The 24,118-nt window shown below is 34.4% G+C and overlaps 1 protein-coding gene across 1 annotated transcript in view; it reads right to left on the bottom strand.

The window, feature by feature from the left end:
• LOC132370183 (putative heat shock protein HSP 90-beta-3) overlaps positions 1–23,591 on the bottom strand; it is a 108,700-nt gene extending 85,109 nt beyond the window's left edge. The window contains 1 exon segment of the mRNA XM_059929926.1: positions 23,495–23,591. Coding sequence (XP_059785909.1) covers positions 23,495–23,591 — 97 coding nt within the window.
• Positions 23,592–24,118: the final 527 nt, after the last annotated feature.

The following is a 24,118-nucleotide window of genomic DNA, read 5'->3' as shown; positions in this document are numbered from 1 at the left end:
GAAAGATATTTGTTTTATTTTTCTTTACTTGTCTATTGAAAGTAAACAGTGATGGAAATAGTTAATATTTATTTGTGCATTTAAGTGATGGAAAGAAGACGTGAAAGCAATGACACTACTGAGAGTAAAAACACACCTAAAGAACATTTTTGTTTTGTTTTCCAAAGATAAAATGCCCTTAACAAAACAATTTACAGGCATGATTTAGACTTACCCTCATTTTATTACAAAATATAAACGTCTCTGATATTAATGATGTCCATTGCCTTTAGGCCACTGACAATTGGAGTCCAAGAAAAGAAACGAAATCGTCACAGCTCTATCAGCTAAAGAGCCAATTATAATAGATCTGGAGATAGCAAGTTTTACAGGAAATTATGCAAAAGGAGAATTGAATATTAATTGTAATTGGGAAGCACAAAATCTAAATTCTAGTTCTGACTATGCCACAGATTAACTGTGTGACTGTGTTTCATTTAGTCCATCTCAAATCTGTACTAGCACTGTACTATTAATACTACTGATAATAATAACCAATATTGAAAGTAATTGAGAGTTTTCAGTGTCCCAGTACTTTGTGCCTGTTTATTCTTCTGCCTTTGTCTCTTTTAAAATTGAAGCTCTAGTTAGTGAAGAAACAGGAAAATGATTTATATTTCTGGGAAGAAGCACTTTTTCTAAATGAAAAAGTCCTCTAGGATCTGCTGTATGTGCTGCTGTCTGGCATGTTTGCTAATTCTACATGGTATTCAGTGGGACAGTTCCAAAGAGAGATACACATTCTGGATCAGAAAGAAAAAAAATTGCTGTACGTTCATTCTGATATGTTAATTTTCTTTTTATGCTGCCACCTTTTCTTTCTTTTTCAACTGTGCAGAGTCAGTGATTGCTCAGTAATAGCTAAATTGCCTAAAGCAGTCTAACTTTTATTTTAGAAGGTAAAGTGCATTTCACTTATGACTGTGCTGCTTGAAATTTTGTCCATTTTATCAGTTTATTTTGCTGTTTCCCTAGAGTTTTTTAGACATTTTTTACCCTAAAAATGAGGGTGTGTCAGAATTGTTGCAAGCAAAGATAGAGGTAATCATATGCGGTTCCTGTTATAAGCTTTGTGTTGATACTGACTGCTATTTAAAATGGAACCTCTAAGATGAATCTACTTCTAGCATTTTTTGCTTTTTCAAGTTAATTTATTGTGCAACATGTAATCAATTTTTTCATAATAATTACATTTTTTTATACCTTTATTGTTCAAGGATCAATTTGGCTATTTGAACAAGGAACTCAACACAGAATGAGTTAATCCCTCTAATACACATTCATGTGTTTCTTAAATTTCTAAAGACTGCCTCTTTAAGCACCAACATTATTTTTATGTTACCTATACATTCTGATTTCCTAAATACTTTGTTGTTTAGAAAATATTTAAAAAAATGAAGAAGGGGATATTTAAAATCACCCATAAGTCCATTACCAGAGATAACCCCTGTTAAAATTTTTCGGTAATGTATATATAGTTAAGCTTATATCCAGTTTTAAATTATAATTTAAAAATTTAATTACCTAGCAGCTTGCCTTTGTGGCTCAGAGTCATCATGATGCACTTCTTTTTTTTTTTTTTTTTACTTGAACAAGCCTTTATTTCCTCTTTGATTTCTTCAGTGATCTCTTGGTTATTTAGTAACGTATTGTTTAGCCTCCATGTGTTTGTGTTTTTTACGTTTTTTTCCCTGTAATACATTTCTTTTTTTTTTTTTTTTTTTTTTTCACACACACACACTGTATTTTATTTTTACAAGAGATAAATCGACTGACACCAAGCATTGTACATGGATGACCACAACAAAAGCAACAATGATTGCAATTACCAAACATGAAACACACTCATACTATGTCATAGTATTGACATTCAGTCCAGTAATCCTCCACTGTAACAGCTCCTTTACTTTGCAGTGAAAATTGATTTGTATATTCTTTGCCTCTGAGTCCTTGTGGAATTTTTTTTTTTTTTAAAATTCAGACAGAAAGTCACAAAAATTATACTCATCCTCATCAGTTCACTCAGTCCCATGTAATTAATTTTTTTTTTTCATCTTGATCTTTTGTTAGCACTTTTATGAGTTCATCAGTTTTTCATTAGAGTTCTGAAAATGCTTATTCATTCAGTTCAGCAGTACAGTCCGCTACCAGAAACCTGTACTTGTCAGAGTCTTTTCCATGTATTTCTTGAAGATGAAACCCTTTTATAGGAACATATTTGCCATGATGCACTTCTGATTCCTGAACTGCTTCTTGAATTGAATTGTCTATTAAGGCTACCTATCTCTATGTTGAGCGGGCCCCCAAACTGCTGTGCTTTTTGAGTTCTGGTATCTGCATTTTGGATTTTCTGTCTTTGCCTTTGTTTCCAGACTGTAAAATGTCATTTCTTGGTAATTAGTGTTTTTGCCTCTAGTAATATTAATCCTTCTTCCATACTCCTATGAACTGCTATTTCTATTTGGCTGCGGGCTGTTAAATTAGATAAGAAGAGGGGGAAACTAGCATTTTATAAAGTTCCTTTCTGTTGTACAGCACTAATACAGGTGCTTTCACATAAATTATGCTATTTAATTTTCACAGTGAGTCCCTGGATTATTGTTAGTTCAATTTTCTTAGACAACAGAGAACCATTTATGAGTGCTTACTATATGCGAGGCACTGTGCTAAGAACTTTACATATACTATGGCAATTGGGTTTATTTCTGCAACAGTCCAGTGAGGTGGACTGTTTTACAGATAGAAATACCTAGATTCAGAGAAGCTGAATAACTTGCGCAAGATCATAATACTAGTAAGTAGCAGAATCAGGGTTTGAACCCAGGAGTGTCCCTCAAGTAATTAAAAGCACTATAATTTTATCTGAAGTAAAAGTAAATAGATTCTGAGCTCCAGAATTCTTCTTTAAGAAAAGTAAATGAGCTTTAGTGTATTACTTTGACATCTGTTTTGGCTTTTGCTTCCTTTCTAATTCTCCTCATTGCTCTGTTATAAGGATGTTGCTGTATAAATGATCTATGGAGAAACGTGGGTGTCTAAGGAACTCAATATTCAGGGCAAATTAATCCTAAAAGAATGAAGTTTAAAAAATTTACCAAAGAAGGAGCAATTCTTATTGTTGTTAAATAAGCCCATCATTCATAATTCATAGAATCATGAGTGTATTCTCTGCTAAATTTCCTATATCAAAAGGTACTGATTTATGGATTTACATAGAAGTTAATACAGTAATTAACCAAAACACCATTGTATTGATTGTCCATAGCTATCCTTCTTGAGGAAACGGGTTTTAATCTCAATGTATATTTCTAATTCTACATGAAATGAAGGAGTAATTCCAAGGAAAAAGCCTCATTAGATTATTTTATGGTAGTTCAGAGGTTAGGTGGTGGTTAAGAACTTGGTCTTTAAAGTTTGTCTGCCTAGATTAAAATCCTGACTTGACCATTACTAGCATAATCTTGGACAAGTTAATTTATATGTGCCTACTTTCTCATATGTAAAATGGGGATAGTGATAATAATATCTACATACTACTAATACCTACTCCAATATGTGTTGTTTGTTTTGTGGACTAAATAAGTTAATATATGTAAAATAACTACAATGATGCTTGTACAATAAGTGCTTTACAAGTGTTACTATTATTATTTTAATTTGAACTATTTTTCAAACCTCTGAGTTCTGTAAAAACTAACAATCTTAAGTCTTTGCCTATGAAAACAGTATATTTTTCACTTCAAAAATAACCTAAGTAGTGTCTTCCATTATTCCCTCTCTCCTTCCTTAAGATCTGCCCTGAAGTTGACAATGACCTCACAGTGAATTTTGTAACTTCATTTTAGATTATTTCTTAGACCTAAGCACAGAAACATCCAAAGTTACAGTATTTTATTCGGAATGGACACAAGCTTCATGTGAGGTATCAAATATAGCATCTCTTTACCTTCATATAATTTCTTCCCAGGTTGTGAGATTTTTTTTTCTGCCATTTGAAAATATGATACATTAGGCAATTAGGTTAACAGTGGAGTCCAGCAGCTGACTTGAGTGTTGAATGTGCATTGGTATCCTATAATGGAGAGGACTCCTTGTTTATTTGCTATTTTATTTTTGAAAGAAAGTTGCAAATGGCAATTTACTCTACCCCCCCCCCCACTATGGTGTACATGTGCAAGACAAAGATAAAAACTATGTTTCCTTCGTGGAAGGGTGTGGAGGTAGAGGATGATTTCAAATTAGAAATAATGACAGCAATAGAGGCTTCCAATGAAGATACTGTGGCCACCAAAGGATAAAGGGGAGAAGCTAATTTCTGAAGTTGAGGTATTTGATTAAACATTTAGGTTGCTCTTTATGTGTACAGGTGCCAGGTATGTTGTTATTTATGAGCTGAAGAGACAGTGTGTTTGACAAAGGTGTTTATTGGATGGTTTGATGATGGTTGGGAGAGAAGCAATATTGAGATATCCAGAAAACCTGTAATAAGTAAAAAATATTTTGATAGGTAAAGACTTTTGCTTTTTAAGGCTTTTGCTTTTCTTTTATAATGATTAACTGTGAGAATTGGCTTATTGTAATGGTGGTTTATTATCTTGGATAATAACATTGACTTAGAGAAAAAAAAATTACCAGATTTTGATTAGAATGTCTAATGCTTTCTTTTATTACTTAAACGAACTTTCTTTTTTTTTTGAAAGAGCTTACAACTTTGTCAACCTCAGGTGACTTTATGTTTGAATGTTTATTTTTTAAAGTCTAGCATTCTGCCTGTGTGTGCCTCTGTGTGTGTTTGTTTGTGTGTTTGTGTGTGTGTGTATTTGGACTGGAGGAGGAAATGGGGAGGAAGGTGAAATTTTAAGGAGATGGAAAGTCAGTGAAAGTTGACATAAGGGACTAGAGTTTTGTATTGAAAAATAAAAGATTTCAAGCATGTTTTCTCCCTTAGCAAGAAAAATGAAACTGACTTATGCATATTTCCATGAAGAATGTAAATACCATATGCAAAATTACAGGAACAAGCAAACTTTCTAAGAAATGGAAGAAAATATATATGACTTAATAAAATTTTAGCAGAGGTAAAGAGAAACTTTTTTTGAACATACTTTTAAATATAGTGTCCAACTGGGATAAAGTTTCAACAGAACAGGCTGGGCCATTTATAGATTACAACACTTTTAATTTTCTCAATGTTACAAAGTGTTGATTTTGATAAAGAATTTGTTGATGCTATATCAGCTTCTCCATGTGGAGGAGTGCTACTGGGTGATTAGTTAAACTTGGGGCTTGTGGCCAAAATTCAGCAGTTTGGTCCCCAGTTCTTCTGGCCTTCTGAAAATGGGAAAAAGCTAGTAAGTTTTTCTGAGTCTTGATTCCCTGTGAAAGTTCTTCAAGGGTGTCTGCTTTTTCCTCTTTCTTTATCTTCTTTCTTTCCTTTTTTTTTTCTTTTTTTTCGAAATTCTCTTTTTGTCTCATGTTGTTACCATCTTCATCTATATTTAATTAAATAGATACTAATTTTGGAGGTACTCCAGGTTTTATATTAGCTTAGTTATATGAAAATTCTTTATATTTCTATCCATTTTTACTGTGATTTTAAAGCCAAAGAGTCTAATTTTTCACTGTAAGTTTAAAGCTGAGGAATCTAAAACTTGATGAGATTAGTTGATTTGCTCAAGATCACATATTTAGGAATCCAGATCAGGACTGTTGGTAATGCTACACTGCCAAATAATTGATCCCTATTCAATTTGTTTGTTTTGCCATATTGATGACCAGTGTCAACGTTTATTTTGTTTTAAATCAAACGTTTAACCATGTGCAGTTATTTTAATTTACTATATCTACCTGTCTATCAACAGATGGACACGTATCAAGGAGATTTACTTCATTGCTTTGTAGGGCTCATTTGCAACTTGATATAGTACTTTTAGAGTTTCATCATTTTAAATACAATTTCTAATTGGATAGAATATACTAATACATTTATGAGATTTGCTTTTTGAAGAGAAACTATCACATCTTTTTGTGTCTGTTTTGACAATAAGAAGGCATATGTTATTTTTTGCTTTTCCATAAATTATAGGCTTGTTTAACAATTAGAATGGATTTGGAGAAAAGGGTAAAATATAGTCTTTTTCATTGCTTTTCTTTTTTCTGATTAAAAAACAAACCATGGTTATTGGAGAAAATTTGGAAAATATAAAAAAGAAACTAAAAAAAACTTCCATAATGACATCTAGAGATACCTCAAAAATGCTTATACTGGTTATATCCTTCAAGTTCTTCTACTTAGATACACATATTTTTTAAAAGAAAAATGGTATCTTATTGCACATGCTGTTTTTGCAAGCTACTTTTTAAAAGTTAACATACCATGATGATTTTCCCCATGTCATTAAATATAATCCTGCATACCTTTTCTTTTTAAAATGAACTGTTATTTAGTACAAAAGTAACAGTTACTGCATATAAGAAATTTAGGAAACACATATAAAGATAAAAAGAAGAAAAAACTGCATTTCCTTGTCCAGATATAATCATTATAATATCAAGGTTATATACATCCAGTATTAAAATTTTATGTTTCTCTCTCTAATGTTTATATCTATATCTCCTTTTTAAACAAAAATGGAATCACATGGTAACAAATGCTTTATATTCTGCTTTTTTATTTAATAATATATATCATATCGTTTATATTTTCCTATGAACCACTATTATTTTACATCATTATTTTTAATGGTTGCCTACTATTCTATTTTTGGACATTCCATAGTTTAACTGATCATCTATAGTTATTTTAAAAATTTTTACTATTATTAACAACATTGCAATAAACTCTTTTGTAGCTCAATCTTTGCACACATCTCTGATGATTTCTTTAGTTCAAATTTTTAGAAATGAATTGTCAGTTAGTCACTTTTTAAAAGCATTTGATACATATTGCCAAAATGCCCTCTAGAAAAGTTGAACCGGTTTACTTTTACTAGCAGTGTACGAGAGTACTCATCTTGCCACATATTGCTTATAATATTACTGTCATTATTTTCAACCATTGCTAATATGACAGGTAGAAAATGGCAGCTTATTTTTAGTATAATTGTATTTCTTTGATTAGTTGTGAAATGAAATATTTCTTCATTTGTTTATTGCTCATTTGCATTTCATTTCTTTCTTTTCTTTTTTAAAAAATAAATTTCTTACTCATATCCTTTGAGAAGTAGCTTCAATTTTAGAGTCAGACTGTTGGTGACAGTATTTGAATCTTGGCTCTACCATCACTACTTACCAACTCTGTAACCTTGGGTGTTTACTTAATCTCTTGGTGCCTCAGTTTCCTTATCTGTAAAAGTTTTCTGTGTGTCATAGGGCTGTTGCAAGGATCAAATGAATGAACATATATAAAATATTTAGAATAGTCCAGCACAAAGTAATGCACATTATTATAATCGGCAGTTAATACTTATTCATTTGTAAGAGGTCTTTATATGCTGAAAATATTAATCCTTTATCTTATATGATGCAGATTCTTTTCCAACTTTGTTATTTTGTCTTTCAGTTAAAGTTTTTAGAAAATCAATTCTCTCTCATCAAATCTAAACTTTTATTTTTTTTCCTTTTGAGTTTCTGCCTTTGGTGTCATTTTTAGGAATGTCTTTTCCACCCAACATTATGTAAATATTCACTTGTATTTTATTATAACATTATGTTTTTTTTTACATTTAATTTTTTAATACATCTGACATTTATTTTGTTGCATGATATGCTATTAAGATATAAAGAACCAATTTTCCCAGCAATATTAGTCATATAATCCATCTTTTAAACACTACAGTTATCCTAGACAAAATTCTTAGAGATACTTGGGTCCATTTTTAACTTCTTTTATTAATAATCAATCTGGCCATCCATTTGGCACACTTTTAGTTAGTGATATTTTATATTTTTTAATTGAATTATGTTTCTTTTTCAGATTATCTGTGTTATTCTCAAGCATTTGTTTTTCCAGATAAAGTTTAGAGTAATTTTATCATTTCTTCCCCCACCCACCAAAAAAACTCTGTTTGTGATTTTTATAGAAGTATACTAAATTTATAAAACAGTTTGGGATCATATGATTTTTAAACTGATACATTATATTTTACTTTAAGGATACATTTTAAATTTAATCCACTGTGCTTAGCACATAGTAGGCAGTCAACACAAGTTGTTTAATGTTAAATATGTTAATACTAACTGCTGAAATTTAGGTAGTTTTAATTTTTCTCTATCATAAGCAGTACTTCAGTGAACATATTTAACATATAAATCTTTGAATACCACCATGATTGGTTCTGTGGAATAAATTCCTAGACATCTAAAATATAGTTCAAAGAGTATTTTTAATGATTTTGATATACTGCCAAATCACTTTCTAGAAAGGATGCACTGATTCATACTCCCCTCAGCAGTTTGAAATCATACTGTTGTGATCAGCTCCATATGTGTCTCCCCATTGTAAGCTGAAATACCAATTTCTAATAAGCTTAAAATTAATATTTCATGGTAAAAGAAACATTTTTACTTTTTAAGTGCTTGTTTATATTTTCTGAGTGTAAAGGAGAGGCACATTAAACTTGTTGAATTTAGAGTAAAATACATGTCTCCTATTCTATAGGATAATAAACCAACTAATGTAGATATAAATCCATATGCCTGGGCAGAGTCACATGTGCAAGAAACCTGATGATGGTAATAGTAATAATAGCAATAATAATAATACAGTAAATATTATTTTAAGATAATGTCTTCAAGTGGCTTTTTTCCCTATTCCAAATTGTATTTCTTCTTTATACTGTAAAATCACTTCTCCCTCTCTTCTGATAAAAGGAAATCCTGTTCACTTAGTTTGAGTGTTTATCCAACTTTAGCTCTTTTAATAGTGACAGAATATTTTCACCATTACCTTGCATGGACAGTGCCACTCCTATGACCAACTGGCTTTAAGTTGCAATTTTTGTTGGAGGAAAAAATTCATTTTTATTTTGTTTTGTTCTTGCATACCTGGGAACTGAGATTTAAACAAGAAAGTAAACTAACATTACAGTTTTGAGTAGTTGGTTGGAAAGAAGCTAATAAACAAAGGGCTTTAAGTACCCTGGTTCCTTTAGTTTTCTTTTCTTTAATTAATTAATTTATTTGTTTTTATTTTTGGCTGTGTTGGGTCTTCGTTGGTGTGCACAGCTTTCTCTAGTTGTGGCGAGCAGGGGCTATTCTTCGTTGCAGTGCATGGGCTTCTCATTGTCATGGCTTCTGTTGCTGTGGAGCACGGGCTCTAGGCACGTGGGCTTCAGTAGTTGTGGCATGCAGTCTCAGTAGTTGTGTCTCGCAGGCTGTAGAGCGCAGGCTCAGTAGTTGTGGCGCATGGGCTTAGTTGCTCCGCGGCATGTGGGATCTTCCTGGACCAGGGCTCGAACCCATGTCCCCTGAATTGGCAGGCGGATTCTTAACCACTGCGCCACCAGGGAAGCCCCCTTTAGTTTTTATTGATCTATTTATTTATTTTCATTCTTCCTCTTTATCTCTCTTGATGCAGTACACATTACCACAAAAAGAGAGTAAGGCTCAATCAATTGCGATGGTATAGCTATTACTACTGTATTTTAAAAGTTGAAGTCCTCTTTGCTTAGAAACAAATGCCAATAACTTGAATATCTCTGTAACCACACCTTTTTTTATATATAAAAGGTTTCTTTGTAGTTTGAGTTTTTAGTGTTCTGAAGAATAATACCCCTTAACACTTTCTTATTTTTCTTTTTCTCTCCTTTTCTCTTTCCTACCTTCTCTCCATCTCTCCTACCCACTCTGGTCCCTCCGTTCCCCCCCACCCTTCCCTTCTTTCCATCAGGGTTAAGTTTAGTTAGAGATAACAACAGTCAGCTCTGGAGTCTGAAATGTTCCATCAGTAGTGCATTGTTTTCCCCATTTTCAACAGTTGCCTGGGGAGATATAAGTTGCTCTATGCTTGGTCTATAGAATGTAATCACGGGCTTCAATGATGATCATGAAGAATTCTTCCCTTATTGTCTTCACTTTAACCTCATAGAGACCATATGAAACTCTTACCCTTAGCAAGAGTGCAGTGATTTTAAAATCCAATTTCCTCAACTTTTCCCATATTCCCAGTAACCATCTTTTGAAAAGAGGTTTTAGCCATTTAAAGGCAGGAGTGTAGAGGAAGCAGGTGAAAGATTCTGCTTATAATTATAGCTAACTCTATCAAACATGCATGGATTATGTCTTGAACATTAAGTACAACAGTTTTTTAATCCTGGGATGACTTTCCCTTAACAGCCAGCATGTTTCTCTTTCTCTGTTTCAACTCTTGTCTCTACTGTCACTCCTTGCCAGTTTTGGGGGGATTTCTAGTTTATTTTAATATTGGCCTTGAATCAATGTAATTCAGAAGGTATCGATCCAGGAGGAAAAAAAGTCACATTATGTATTCCAGAACTATACATAAATGACTTGAGATTAACCAAATTGTTTTCTGAATATACTCTTTGTATTAGATATTGCCTCCATTACTATAATCATATATCATTCATCAGAGAATTATGCAACTATAGGTTTTTAGTGAGTTCTTTAGGACCAGAGCCATTTCCTTTGTCTTTTGTATACGGTGCTCAGTGCTTTGAAGTTTGGATGTCTGTATTCTAGTCCCAATCTTCTTTGGTGCTTTGGAGTTTGGAGAACTGGATTCCAGTCTGAACTCTCTCTGCTACTAATTAACAACTAGTTACTTGCTTGAGCAAGTTGTTTAAGCTTTCTAGACCTCTTTCCTTTCAGTTGTAACAGTCTTTGGTTCAGTGATGCAAACTATCTAATCTCATCTGGAGAGATTAGGTTTGATGAGTAAAAAATGTCATTACTCTGTTTTATAATGTGTATAACTTCTGTTTGAGTGAGTAGGCCAAAAAGTAATTGGTGTGGACTAGTAAAGTTTGAAAAGGATTTAAGAAGTGTTAGTTAAAAATAGTGAGCTTTTGAGATTTTTTTAAAAATGTAAGTTGATGAAGTTGTAACTATTTCTCATATCTTTTCCCTAATGGCAGTAGTCATTTTTTGGTTAGATAACCCTTTAAGTTCCATTTAAAAAATTGCTAATAGGCATAATGTTAGCATTAAGTTTAACTTTCATACTTTCACCCTGTGGTTTTTGACTTGGTTGTTTCCTTTTCTTAAAACAGTGATACAACGTGGCACAGCCTCAGTAATTACAGAAATAAAGAGAAGGGGGAAAAGTGTAGAAAATGTGAGAGAAAGAGAGGGAGGGAGGGAAGGAGGGAAAAGGGAGGGAGGGAGAGGAGAGGGAGAGAGAGAAAAAGAGAAAGGAATGAATATGAAAGGAATAACAATGAATCGGGTCATTCCTTTCTAAGTATTTTTCTGGCCTTCAAAAGCAATTTTACTTTACTATTTCTTGTATTTTGCAGGGGATAAGTCATCTCCTGTTTTTTAATTTTAATTATTTAAAATATTTGGGTCACATTATGGCACGTGTTTAAGCAGAGATTAGGACATAAGTCTAGTGCTAGATAGGAGAAAATGATAAAAAGCAACCTAAACGTCCATCAACAGAGGAATGGGTACAGAAGATGTGGTATATATATACAATGGAGTATTACTCAGCCATAAAAAGAATGAAATAATGCCATTTGCAGCAACATGGATGGACATAGAGATTATCATACTAAGTGAAGCTAGTCAGGCAAAGACAAATATCATATGACATCACTCATATGTGGAATCTAATTTTAAAAAATGATACAAGGGAATTTATTTACAAAACAGAAACAGATGCACATATTTCGAAAACAAACCTATGGTTACCAAAGGGGAAACATGGGTGGAGGGATAAATTAGGAGTTTGAGATTAACATACACACACTTACTACATATAAAATAGATAACTAACAGGGACCTACTGTGTAGCACAGGGAACTCTACTCAATATTCTATAATAACCTATATGGGTAAAGAATCTGAAAAAGAATGAATATGTGTATATGTATAACTGAAGCACTTTGCTGTACACCTGAAACTAACACGACATTGTAAATCAACTATACTCCAATGAAATTTTTTAAAAAACAGAAAAAGGAGAAAATGGTAAAGACATTAATACTAAGTTATCATTTTTTTCTATTTTAAAATGCATTCCACATGTGATATTTGAAATACCATTTGTATTGCTGGAAAAGTTAATTTTTAGAGTGAGTTTGAAATACATTGTCATTATTTTACCTGCACAACGCTAAGAAGACAGAAGGGTTGGAAACAAAAGCTACAAACCTGTGAATTAGTGATAGCATACCTCAGAGTGCCTATATAATATGATTAGTAGAGATTCTAATGAACTGAAAAAAAAAGGAGTTCCTGACAATGAAAATATTCTGAATAGGGTTTGCAGATTTTCTGATTTTGGGGGTAGACTTTTCTGTAGGACTTTACATGTTTTATAATAGGTAGTTCCCAGGTATGTGCATGTACAGTTCAGGATGTTCTGAGTGATGAAGAGGCATTGTCTTAGTCCGTTGGGCTGCTATAACAAAATAACCATAGATAGTTTATAAATAATAGAAATTTATTTCTCACAGTTCTGGAGGCTAGAAATCTGATATCAGGGTGCTGGCATGGTCAGGTGAGGGCTCTCTTCTGGCTCACAGACTTCTTGTTATATGGTGGAAGGGACTAGGGAGCTCTTTGGGATCTCTTTTATAAGAGCACTAATCACATTCATGAGGGCTCTACCCTTATGACCTAATCACTTCCCAGTGGCCCCACTACTAATACCTTCACCTTTGGGGGTTATGATTTCAACACATGAATTTTGGGGAAGACACAAACATTCAGACCAGAGCAGGCATAGGGAGCTCAGAGAAAGATTTGGCTTTATGATTTAGGTAATTATGGTGCAGTGTAATATTGTGAGATGATATCTGCATAGAAGCTGTAATTGTATTGAGTTAAAGATGGGTCAAAATGCGTAATCTTCAGTATTTATTAAATATACCAAGGGCTTAGAGGCTGTATTAGCAATGACAGGTAATTTAGTCTCTTCCTTTCTTCCTTTCTCTCTTTCTTTCTTTCTCATGGTTATTATCTAATAATGCTCAGGGTATATGATATATATATATATATATGTTTATTAAACATATTGTTATATACTTTAATTTCTTAAAGACTACAGAGTTAAGCACATGTAAACCATAAAACCACAAACTCTTGCAATAAAATTTGGGTAATGCCTGGGTATGACTGTACCCACCAATTAAATTCTCAGGCGTGATGCCACACCATTTGCTCGCAAGAGTCACTGTTTCCAGAGCAGTAGGGGAAGATGTTGTAAATGACAAGAACTATCTAATAGAATAGGAGGCTAAGCTTATTTGGCAGTGAAAAAGTAACTCAAAGAAGGAAGTTGGACCTAAGGGAAAAGAATAAAATATGAAAGGAGGAGTGTGTGAAAGGAGGAGACTTCAATCAGTGGTGCAGAAACTGAAGAAGAGCCCATATGCTTGGATTGACTACTGACACGTTTCTGTTTTAGGCGAATGTTGAGAATTTATTTCTCTACGTTTTGTAGAAGTGCAGAACTGCACATTGTGAACTGTCCTTTGTGGTTGTCTGAATTATGAAAACATGTTAGGGACATAAAGCTGAATTATGAAAACATGTTAGGGACATAAAGCTCAAATAGTTTGTGTCACAACTATAGTTTAATGATGAAATTATATTTCTTTTGTGCACTGGTGTTCATAGATGTGCACATTCACAGACTAACGTGCTACTGTGAATAATTTTCTGCACAATGTCATTTTCTTCTCCCATTGTTCTTGATAAATAAATCTACACACTATGACATTACATTTTTGAAGAGTTAAAAAATGGTTGTGTCATATGACCATCGCCAGTTCTGAACATAGTTCACATTAACTAATGTGGGATTTTATAGCATCAGAAAAAAATAATAAAATGTCATAAAAATGATGGGTAGGGGTTCACAGAAAATGAAAGAAAATTTATATATCAGAACTTAACTTAAAATTTTAATTAAGGATCTTTCCATTCCAGTTATTCCAGCCAGGTGTTCAGCCAGTGATGGCAAACACCGGCTTTGTCCATCATTTCAAAGATGGTTAATAATTTTATTCTTCTATTACTTTGCTTTTATTTTAATTTTTCTGCAGTTCTCCTTCTGTGAAAGATGTTCAGCTTCTTGTTCAGCTTCTTTCAGAGGTTAACTGCATACTTCTTTTGGCATCAGTTATTATTGCCCTCACTCAACTGGGCTTATCTTTGTGTGACCTTTTGAAGAAGTAGCCTTTCCAACAAAGTCCTACTCTTAGCTGTCAACCTGAGTCTTTGTTAGTGCTCTGTTCTCTCTTACGACTCACATAGTCTTGATTGGTTGGCTCCTCAACTTAAAGCCTGCCATCTGTCTCTACTTTCCCTTTCTTTTTGCCTTTTCTTCCTATGCCATTAATTTGTCATTCTTTCTTTTTGAGGTATAATTGATATATAGCACTGTGTAAGTTTAAACTGCACATCGTAATGTTTTGGCTTACGTTTAGTGTGAAATGATTACCACAATAAGTTTACTTAACATATCATTATTTCTTTTCTTCTAGAAAAATCTGTGTTTCTCTACTGTACAAGTTTTAAAAAGTCTTTAGTATACTTACTAAAAAGTCTTTAGTATGCTTTAGCATATTTTAACATCACACATAAGTGTGATAAAATGAGGAGTCAGAACTGATGAACTTGTGTTTCTTCTCCATTGTTACTTATTTTGGTCATTTTGACTAACCTGGCTTTTGTAACCTATATTTTTAGTAGGTTTAATAATGTATATATCACCAATTAATCAGTAAATCAGCCAATTATTTATTGAATTACTATGTTAAGTACTATGGTAGACATAAAAGAAGTATAAAATGATTCTCACTTTCAGTAAGCCTGCAATATAAATAAATTCAGGCAGTATTTAATGTTGAATTTCAGAGCATTTACTTGTCTTTCAACAAATATTAAGTGCCTTATAGAATAATAATAATAATTAACATACACTGAATATTGTCTATGGGCCAGGCATTGTGCTAAGTGCTTTAAATATATTATATAATTTAATCCTTTACATAATTTCTATGAGCTAGGTTTTATTATTACTACCGTTACTATTTTATAATGAAGAAAATAAGGCACAGAGGTCAAGTAACTTGCCTAGGGTCACAGAGTTACTAGATATTGCAAGAATAATATAAGCCAGGCAGGCTGACTGTTAAACACTGTGCTAGGGAGCCTTCATATATTATGTGGTAGGATTATAAATGCATTTTGAGATTTTGATAGAAAAGTCTAAGTAATTTTGGTATAGTACTTACTATAGTATTAGAGTTTATAATACAGTTTCATTCTTCCGAATACGGTAAATATTGATCATATATACATATGCACATATATGTCACACTGTATTTCTATGTGTGTTTTATATTTATTCATTCCTTGGTGCTTTGGAGTTTGGAGTTTCACTTAACAAATGTTTACTGAGTACTTACTAGGTACCAGGCACCATATGGTCATTAAAGATACATCAGTGAACAAAACAGAAATTCCTGCCCTCAAAGAGCTTACGTTATAGTGAAAGGAGAAGGGCAATATAAAAAATAAATTATTATATAGTAAGTCAAAAGATAAATGCCATGGAGAAAAATAAAATAAGGAAGGGGAATAGGGAGTGCCCAGTGTGGAAATGTGTCCAGGTTTAAGTAGGATGGTCAGAGAAGGTCTCATTGAGGTGAAAATCTTTCCTCACAGACTTAAAATAACAGCAAAGGAACCATGCATATACCTAGGAAGGAGTGTTGCAGGCAGAGGGAGTGACCAGTGCAGAGACTCTAAAGTTGAAATGTGCCTGGATGTTAAAGCAACTGGAAAGAAACCAGAATGGCTGGAGACAAATGAGTGAAAGGGAAATAATAGGAGATGAAGTCAGAGAAGTAATAGGAGCCAGATCATATAGGAACTGGTATATCATTGTGAGGATTTTGGCTTTTACTGTGTGTGAGATGGGATGTCACAGGAACATTTTGAGCAGAGGAGTAACATGGTTTGTCTTATGTTTTAAAAGGATCATTTAGGTAGTTTCTGGGAATAAATTTTAGGGATACAAAAGAGTGGGAGCAGAATGACCACTTAAAAGGCTACTACAATGATCCGGGTGAGAGTTATTGGTGGCTTGGAGTAGCAGTGGAGATGGTGAGAAGTGGTTATATTCTGAATATAGTTTGAATGAAGAACTAGCACTTTCTAATATGTTGGATATGGAGGATGAGAGAAAGAAAGGAGTCAAGGATGACTCCAGGATTCTGGCCTAGAAGCTATAAGGATAGAGTTGCCATTAAGTCGGGTGGGAAAGGCTTTGGGAGGAACAGGTTTTAGGAAATATAAGACACTCAGTTTTGGACATGTTAAATTTGAGATGCATGCTAGATATCCAAATGGATATGTGGAATGGGCAGGAGAGAGGAGTGGGCTGGAGATGAAAATTTATGACTCTATGAGAGTATACAGATATGAGTATAGTACTTCTAGATCTTAGTCTATTATTTGTTCTATTTGAAAGGCCTATTTTCTCATTCTTTGCTTAAGATAGTATGAAAAGATATATATTATGTTTAATTCTGAGTGGTAAAATATAAATTTATTCTGTTGTCTATCTTCTGCTCTGCCTGAAGTTTTATACTATACCAAGTATAGTCACATCTAGTCAGGAGAACAAAAACCATGATAAATAGTTACAGTGGATGGGATTTCCTTGAGGATCCTTGTTACGCAGGTATTGGAAACTTGAAAAAGCAAAAAGAAGCTGAGGCAACCCAGATATAACTGTAGGGAGCAGTTACCAGCCATTAGGTTGGTGGAACAAAATGGAAGAACATGGGTTCCTTGAACTTAGGAACTTGGAAAAGATTATGACTGGGGCTTGGACTTCTGGGGAGAGGGTGTGCTGTGTGGCTTGTGCTCAGACAACTGAGGGAAACATGGCATGGCTTACGCTCTAATCACTAAGAGGAGTGTGGCCAGCTGGTGTTGGTATCTTTGAGGGGGTTAGGCAGCTGGTATTGGGAGTGCTAAAAGAAGCCATTGCTGGTGGGAATGTAAAATGGTGCAGCTATAAGTGTATTTTGCTGCTGGAGGGATGCTGTCACCTTCGAGTTTCCCACTAGTCCCTCTCATTGGCAGAGCCTAGTAGGAAGCCAGCTGGCAAGGGAGCCTGGGAAATATAGTGCCCCAGCATCACAGAGCAGAGTACTGAAGGGTGATGTGAGAGTCAGGAGACAGTAAGTAAATAACTGGCACATGTACTGTGAATGTTAAGATATGAATAAAGTTTTAAGACCTCATTCCATTGAAATGTTCAGCAAAGTGGGACACTTTATATTTTAAGCCATAGTACTTTGGTTATTTGTTGATAACAAATGGGAGATAATATTTGGTGTTGAAGAGGATAATAACTGATTAATTTTAAGAATTATTTGGTTTTCAAAATTTTAAGCTACTTTCTGTCTCTAGGCAAGAAATTAGTTCACTCATTCAGCAAATGTTTATTAAGCATTCATCATGTGATAGGTACTATTCTTGCACTTAAAATATATTAGTGAATACAACAAATAATTTTAGTTCTCATAGAGCTTATATTATAGATGGGGGAGACAGATAACAATAAGCATGATAAGTAAGTAAATTATATAGTGTATTAGAAGTGTATAAGGGCTTTTGGAAAAAAAATATAGAGTACAATAAGGTGAATTGATAATGAAAGGAAGTGGTTTTAAATAGGATGATCAAAGTAGGAGTCATTGAGAACATGACATTTGAGCAAAGACTTGAAGAAGGTAAAGGAGTAAGCCGTAGGAGGGGAAATTGTTATTTTCCATTTTTTTGGATAATAGCCTGCCTAGTGGATGTGATGTTGTATTTCATTGTGGCTTTGATTTGCATTTGCTTAACGACTGATGATGTTGAACATCTTTACATATATTTATTGGCCATTTGTAGGTCTTTGGAGAAATGTTTATTTAAATCCCTTGCTCATTTTTTAATTGGGTTTGAAGTTGTTGTTATTGAATTGTAGCAGTTCTCTATGTATTCTGGATATTAATCTCTTATAAGATATATGATTTGAAAATTTTTTCTCCCTTTCTCTGTGTTGTCTTTTCACTCTCCTGGTAGTGTCCTTTGATGCACATAAGTTAATTTGATGAAGTCCAATTTATCTATTTTTCTTTTTTTTTTTTTAAATATATTTATTTATTTATTTATTTTTGGCTGTGTTGGGTCTTCGTTTCTGTGCGTGGGCTTTCTCCAGTTGCGGAGAGCGGGGGCCACTCTTCATCGTGGTGCGCGGGCCTCACGCCTCTCCCGTTGTAGAGCACAGGCTCCAGACGCGCAGGCTCAGTAGTTGTGGCTCACGGGCCTAGTTGCTCCGCGGCATGTGGGATCTTCCCAGACCAGGGCTCGAACCCGTGTCCCCTGCATTGGCAGGCAGATTCTCAACCACTGCACCACCAGGGAAGCCCATCTACTTTTCTTTTGTTGCCTGTGCTTTTGTGTCATATCCAAGCAGTCATTGCAAATCCAATGTCATGAAGACTTCCCCTATGTCTTCTAAGGGTTTTGAGGTTTTAGTTTTTAAGTTTACGTCTTTGATCCATTTTGAGTTAATTTTTGTGTATAGTGTAAGGTTAGCGTTCAACTCCATTGTTTGTGTAGATATCCAGTTTTCTCAGCACCATTTGTTGAAAAGACACCAATTTACTTTTTATCCGAACTTTTTATGAATTTAGATATTGGGGAAAAAGAGATTAGAGATTTATTGTTTTTCATAATTGTCTAGTGTTCAACACTCTTTTTGCTATGTCTCTGTTGCCTGCTGTCCTTTGCAAAACATAATAAAAATTCTAGTTAATTGAAGAGTTATTTTGTGGCCAATATATGGTTAAAAGAATACTATATTAGCTGTAATATTTTCTAGGAAAGTTACTTTTATAATGTGCATAGGCTTTATGTTTGTGTATATATATTACCTTGAAGTGCTAGACAACATTTTTTCTGTACACTAATATCAGTGTTTAGTCCATTGGAAATGTGGCCATTATAACTTTTCCATCCATACTTTTGTGCCTATAAGTTCCTAGTATTTTTAATCATTCACTTTCATTTTGTGATGTGTCTAAACTGAGGGTGAGATTGAAAGTTGTGTTCCATGGTGATTTCTAATTGCTTGGGATAATTATCTGAGATTAACCTCATACTTCACTGGGATGTTCTCTCTTTTTCTTTTGCCTTGTGCTGTGGTTACACATTACTGACTGTGGTTTGAGAGCCAGTTCTTTTCTTTAAACCCCAAGGGAGAAAATGTGGTTGCTATCTGTGTCATAACTGTGTGAATGGCTTGAGCTCTTGGGGGCATCATTAGGGATCTCAGTGGAGAGCATGCTGTCTCTTTTAGCCTATCATGAATCTGGCATGGTGTGAGGGAGGGTACATTTGGAACATTGTTCTTTCCTCTGCTCTTGTTTTCCTGAATATAGTTCTCATGTTGGGCCCAATAGAAAACTGGAGTTATATTTAGCCTGACAGTAACAATTGCAAAAAAGAAAAAAAAAAAAAGGACAATACAATGTACTTCAAATAAGGAACTTTACTTCTGTTTCAGAAACAAAGCAAAACCAAAATCAGAACACACATAGATGCAAAAGGTGCTTCATCAAAATCCATACTATACCTTAAATCTAGTCTGAGGAGGTAGACTGCAGATTCAGATTTCCCTTCTCTACTTATTACACTTGAATAAATTTCACTTAAATGAACTAGTTATTCTAGCAAACTTCTGACTTCTGCACCATCTTTTGAGGAGTTATTATTTAATTTTTGCTGACCCAGTAGGGCCAACTCACTTTGATGAAAACTTGTAGGTGTGTTGATGGTTTTACACTCTGACACCTTTCCTGTGATGTTTGTATTTGGGTTACAAATTTGGGATTTGACCTTATCTGTTAGGTATGGAAAAGAAATGAAAGAACTAGATAGAAATTTATAAATTGTGACACTGATGTGTGTAAGAAATAGTTCTATGTTCAGTAGTGATTCATTTTGAATACTACATTTACCTAGTATATTTGTATACGTCTTAGTGCAGAAAGAAAGAAATGATAATAGGCCAAGGGTTATCAATTAATTTATTCTCTGTGGCAGTTGTTGAACAGCAAAAGCATGGGATTTGGACCTGGATTTAAATCATTGTTCTGCAATTTACTTGTAGTATCCTTAAGCCTTTCTCATCAGTTTCTCATCAATAAATTGGGGATAATATTACTATAATTGTCAGAAACTTTGGAAGGATTAAATGAGGTATTATTTGCATCTCTTTTTCTACTTGAAATAGTTCTCTATAGTACAAAAGGCATTTCTCTGTGTGTGTGATTTGATTTAATTGTATGTAGATAATTTTATAATTCACTCCCTTTTCAGGGATGTCAGAATGCAAGAAGAACTGGAGTCCTTTCTAGCCAGTCCCTAGCAGCTGATTAAACACTGTATAGGAGAACTGGGAAATATGAAAGATGGCAAATGAAATCCTGGCAGAGAGAATAGTCTAATCCCAAAGGACATTTTCAACAATAGCCTGGGCCCTATGCCTAGTACTTAGAGGGGCCTATGGTACGACACTCCTGCCCCTCACTGTACCATTCCCAGAATCTTATTTGTTAATGCTTGGCTTTATTAATAAAGTCTTGACCACTTGTTCGGCACTGCATATGGTTGGTTGTGATTTCCAGCTGCCCTTTGGGCTAAAGTGTAAACAGTAAGTAGATTGTTATGTTCTTCTATTAAGCTTAAAGCTGTGATCTCATGTCTGTACCACATATGTCTGCAACCAGAAATATATCCTTTTCCTGGTCTCATGGAAGAGAAGCAGCACTGTGTCTGAAAAGAATCTGAATTCATTAGTCTAAGAGCTTTCAACTTTTCTTTTTACTGAAACCAAAGAACAAAATAAAGGCATAAAAAGTCATGAGCATCATCAGTAGGATGTCAACATGACACCAAACAGCATAATATATTGTCAAGATGAACGTTTAATCTGGTGACTGAAATTTCTATACATTTGGCATTTTTGCAGAAGACAGAATGCAGGCAATAATCCAACAGTCCAGTCACAAAGAGAGTCTCAGTGCAGTGGATTTGAAATAAACACAACAGTTTGTCTGAGTGACTGAAAAAATACCCATTGATAGAACTGGCTCCTAAATTCTGGCCCAATTGCTAGTGTGCTAGGTTAATTAGCATCAATTTTTTTGCTTTAATATGTTGATCAGGGATGCTATTGTTATTGTTTGGTGGTGATTTTTTCTTTTTCTTTATTTTTTAATTTATTTTTTCTTTTTAAATCAGTTTCAACTACTTGACATTACAGATGTTTCAACTGTTCCCATGGTGTGAATGCTAGCTAAAACCCTGAAGTTCTAAGCTCTCTGGAAGAGGAAATTTATAATAATACCATTTTATACCATACAAACAAGATGCTTTTAGATGTATATTTGTAAATATTTGTTACTTATTCTTCACAGTAGTAGTGTCCCCCATTTTCAGATGACGAAACTGTTTAAGTTTGTTTAAACAACTTGTCAAGGTCACAGAGTCCGGATTCATACCTACAGCCAACTCCATTCTTGGCATCTTCCAGCTATGTCATGCTGCTTCTGCCTCTTTATAACTGATTTTATAAGATAGCTTTTGGCCTCTAAAATATGCAGTATTTCTGAGAAATAATACTAATAATTAATTTCACTATCTTTTATTTGCGTGGTGCTTTATACTTTTCAAATTGATATTATGGCCATTAGTTCATATATTCTACCTGACTACCATTTGAGGTAATCAGGATAAGTATTATTATCCCTATTTTACAGATGAGTCAAATAACCCCAGAGAGGATAATGATTTTGCCTACTGTCAAATAATTTATTAGTGACAGAACCTGAACAAGAGTTAAAGTCTTCTTGCTCCCAATTTAATGTTCCTGTGAAATCTCTGACTTCCTTAAGGGAGGCCTGACTGCAGAGCAGATCGTTTTTGCAAGTGCAGCTCAGGAAAATTCCTCTTCAGCTAGGGCAGTAGGTAAAGTTTTTCTTTCTCTGCAAATGCAAGTCTTTAGGCCACCCAATTATTTTCTAGCAAAACTCACTGGGGAAGGGCTTGTCCTGTAAGTCCTGACATTTTTTTCAGGGAAAGAATATTAGCATAGGGTTATTTTTGCTGTGTATTGAGCTTAGCTAATTTCTGCTGGAGTCTTTTAGCTCAGGGTCTTGGTCCAGAAGCTGTTAAAACTTCTCTGGTCTAACTGGAATAGAGAAATTTCATGGAGGAGGAAAAGTTGGGTTTGAAAACAAAATTTTCTTAATAGCTAATTTGTTGGGTAATGTGGTATGCCAGTAGCACCATATGGTAGGTGTGGTTTCTGAGTGTTGGTAGAAATACAAAAAACATTTAATAATTCTTCTTACCATCAAGGAACCCAGGAGAGACAGTGTGGTGATGGAAAAGAACACTGGGCTTGGTTAGCAGAAGAGCTGGGTTTTGGTGCTAATTCTCCTATGACTCGCTGTGGGATTTGGGGCAAATTTCTACCCTTCCCGATCAGTTCCCTCATCTGAAAAGTAAGGAGAAAGAACTAGATAACTTTTAAGGGTAACTTCATCCCTAAACTCTTTCAAATCTTATCTCTTGACCCCATTACAGAAAAATTAAGTGTTAAATTGTCTGGTACTAATAAGTTCAGAGGTAAGCAAAGACGCAGAGACTCACTGTTGGGGAGCTGACTTTAATAACTGAATAGTCCTTAAAAATAAAGTCCTCATTGGATTCATGAAAATTATTGGGTGTACCTAGACTAGTACTAGGTCAGGGCACAGTTCTTAGCTCTACCACTTACCATTTGTTTAACCGTAGGTAATTTATTTCACCATCCTGAATCTCAGTTTCCATATCTTTAATATAGCAATTACCTCCATTCACTTATAAACCTTTAATGAGCATTAAGCATTTTGCTAGATGCTGAGGCTATAAGGTGGTCTTTTTCCTTTAGGTGCTCAAAGTGTCTCTCTGCCAGGGACATTTGCAATTGAATTTTCTCTAGTAATGGAACCACATAATCTTAGAGGTGGAAGAAATCTCGGATTTGGATTTGGAGTGTGAGTTTATGAGGGCAGAAACTTTACTTTGTTCACTGCTTTATCCCAAGAATCTACAACTGTGTCAGGCATGTACATATACATGCTGAATGAATTAATAAAAGAAGAATAGTGAGAAAAATAATATTTGGGTTACATAGAGCCTTCCTTACCTGGAACCATGTGTTTACGTGTTAGACTGGCGATGTGCCACTGCTTATGGGCACCTCTATGACTAGAGAGGTAAACAGGGATATCCTCTGTGGGCATAATCACACTGACTGCCTCTGCAGTGAAATGTCTGTCATTCCTTGCATATGAATGTTGAAAGAATTTCATGTGTTAGTTCTGAGAAAGGGTGGATTTGTTTGTTGATCTCTGCTCCCCAGGAAGTTGTAGAGCTCTGAAGCAGCAGTTCCCTTTACTTTGTGGCATAGAGTTCTTCAGCCATAACAAACTCTAGATAGACTTACCTGCTTTTTAAATTTTTTCTTCCATTTTCAGACCCTAGCTGCCCCCACATCCTCGCCACCATGCACACAGCACACCGCACAGTGCTTCTACATAGTCACCCTTTGTTTTACTTTGTTCTGCAGAATTATGCTGTGCTGTATGGGGAAATTGCTTTATTTTCAGGGTTCTAGATTTTGTCTGGTTTTCCTTTGGCATTTCCCTGAACAGAATCATGGGGCTTGTTTTTCATGTGTCTGTGACACCACTGTGGTGTTGTACCGTTACAGAGATTGTTACACTGCCCAGATCCAGGGAGGAGGAGTAAAGTTAGGGAACATGGAGGT

This window comes from Balaenoptera ricei, chromosome 8 (genome assembly GCF_028023285.1).
Source record: "Balaenoptera ricei isolate mBalRic1 chromosome 8, mBalRic1.hap2, whole genome shotgun sequence".
NCBI lineage: Eukaryota > Metazoa > Chordata > Mammalia > Artiodactyla > Balaenopteridae > Balaenoptera > Balaenoptera ricei.
The sequence above is the reverse complement of the archived record's forward strand: the minus strand, read 5'-3'. Positions and strand labels throughout refer to the sequence as shown.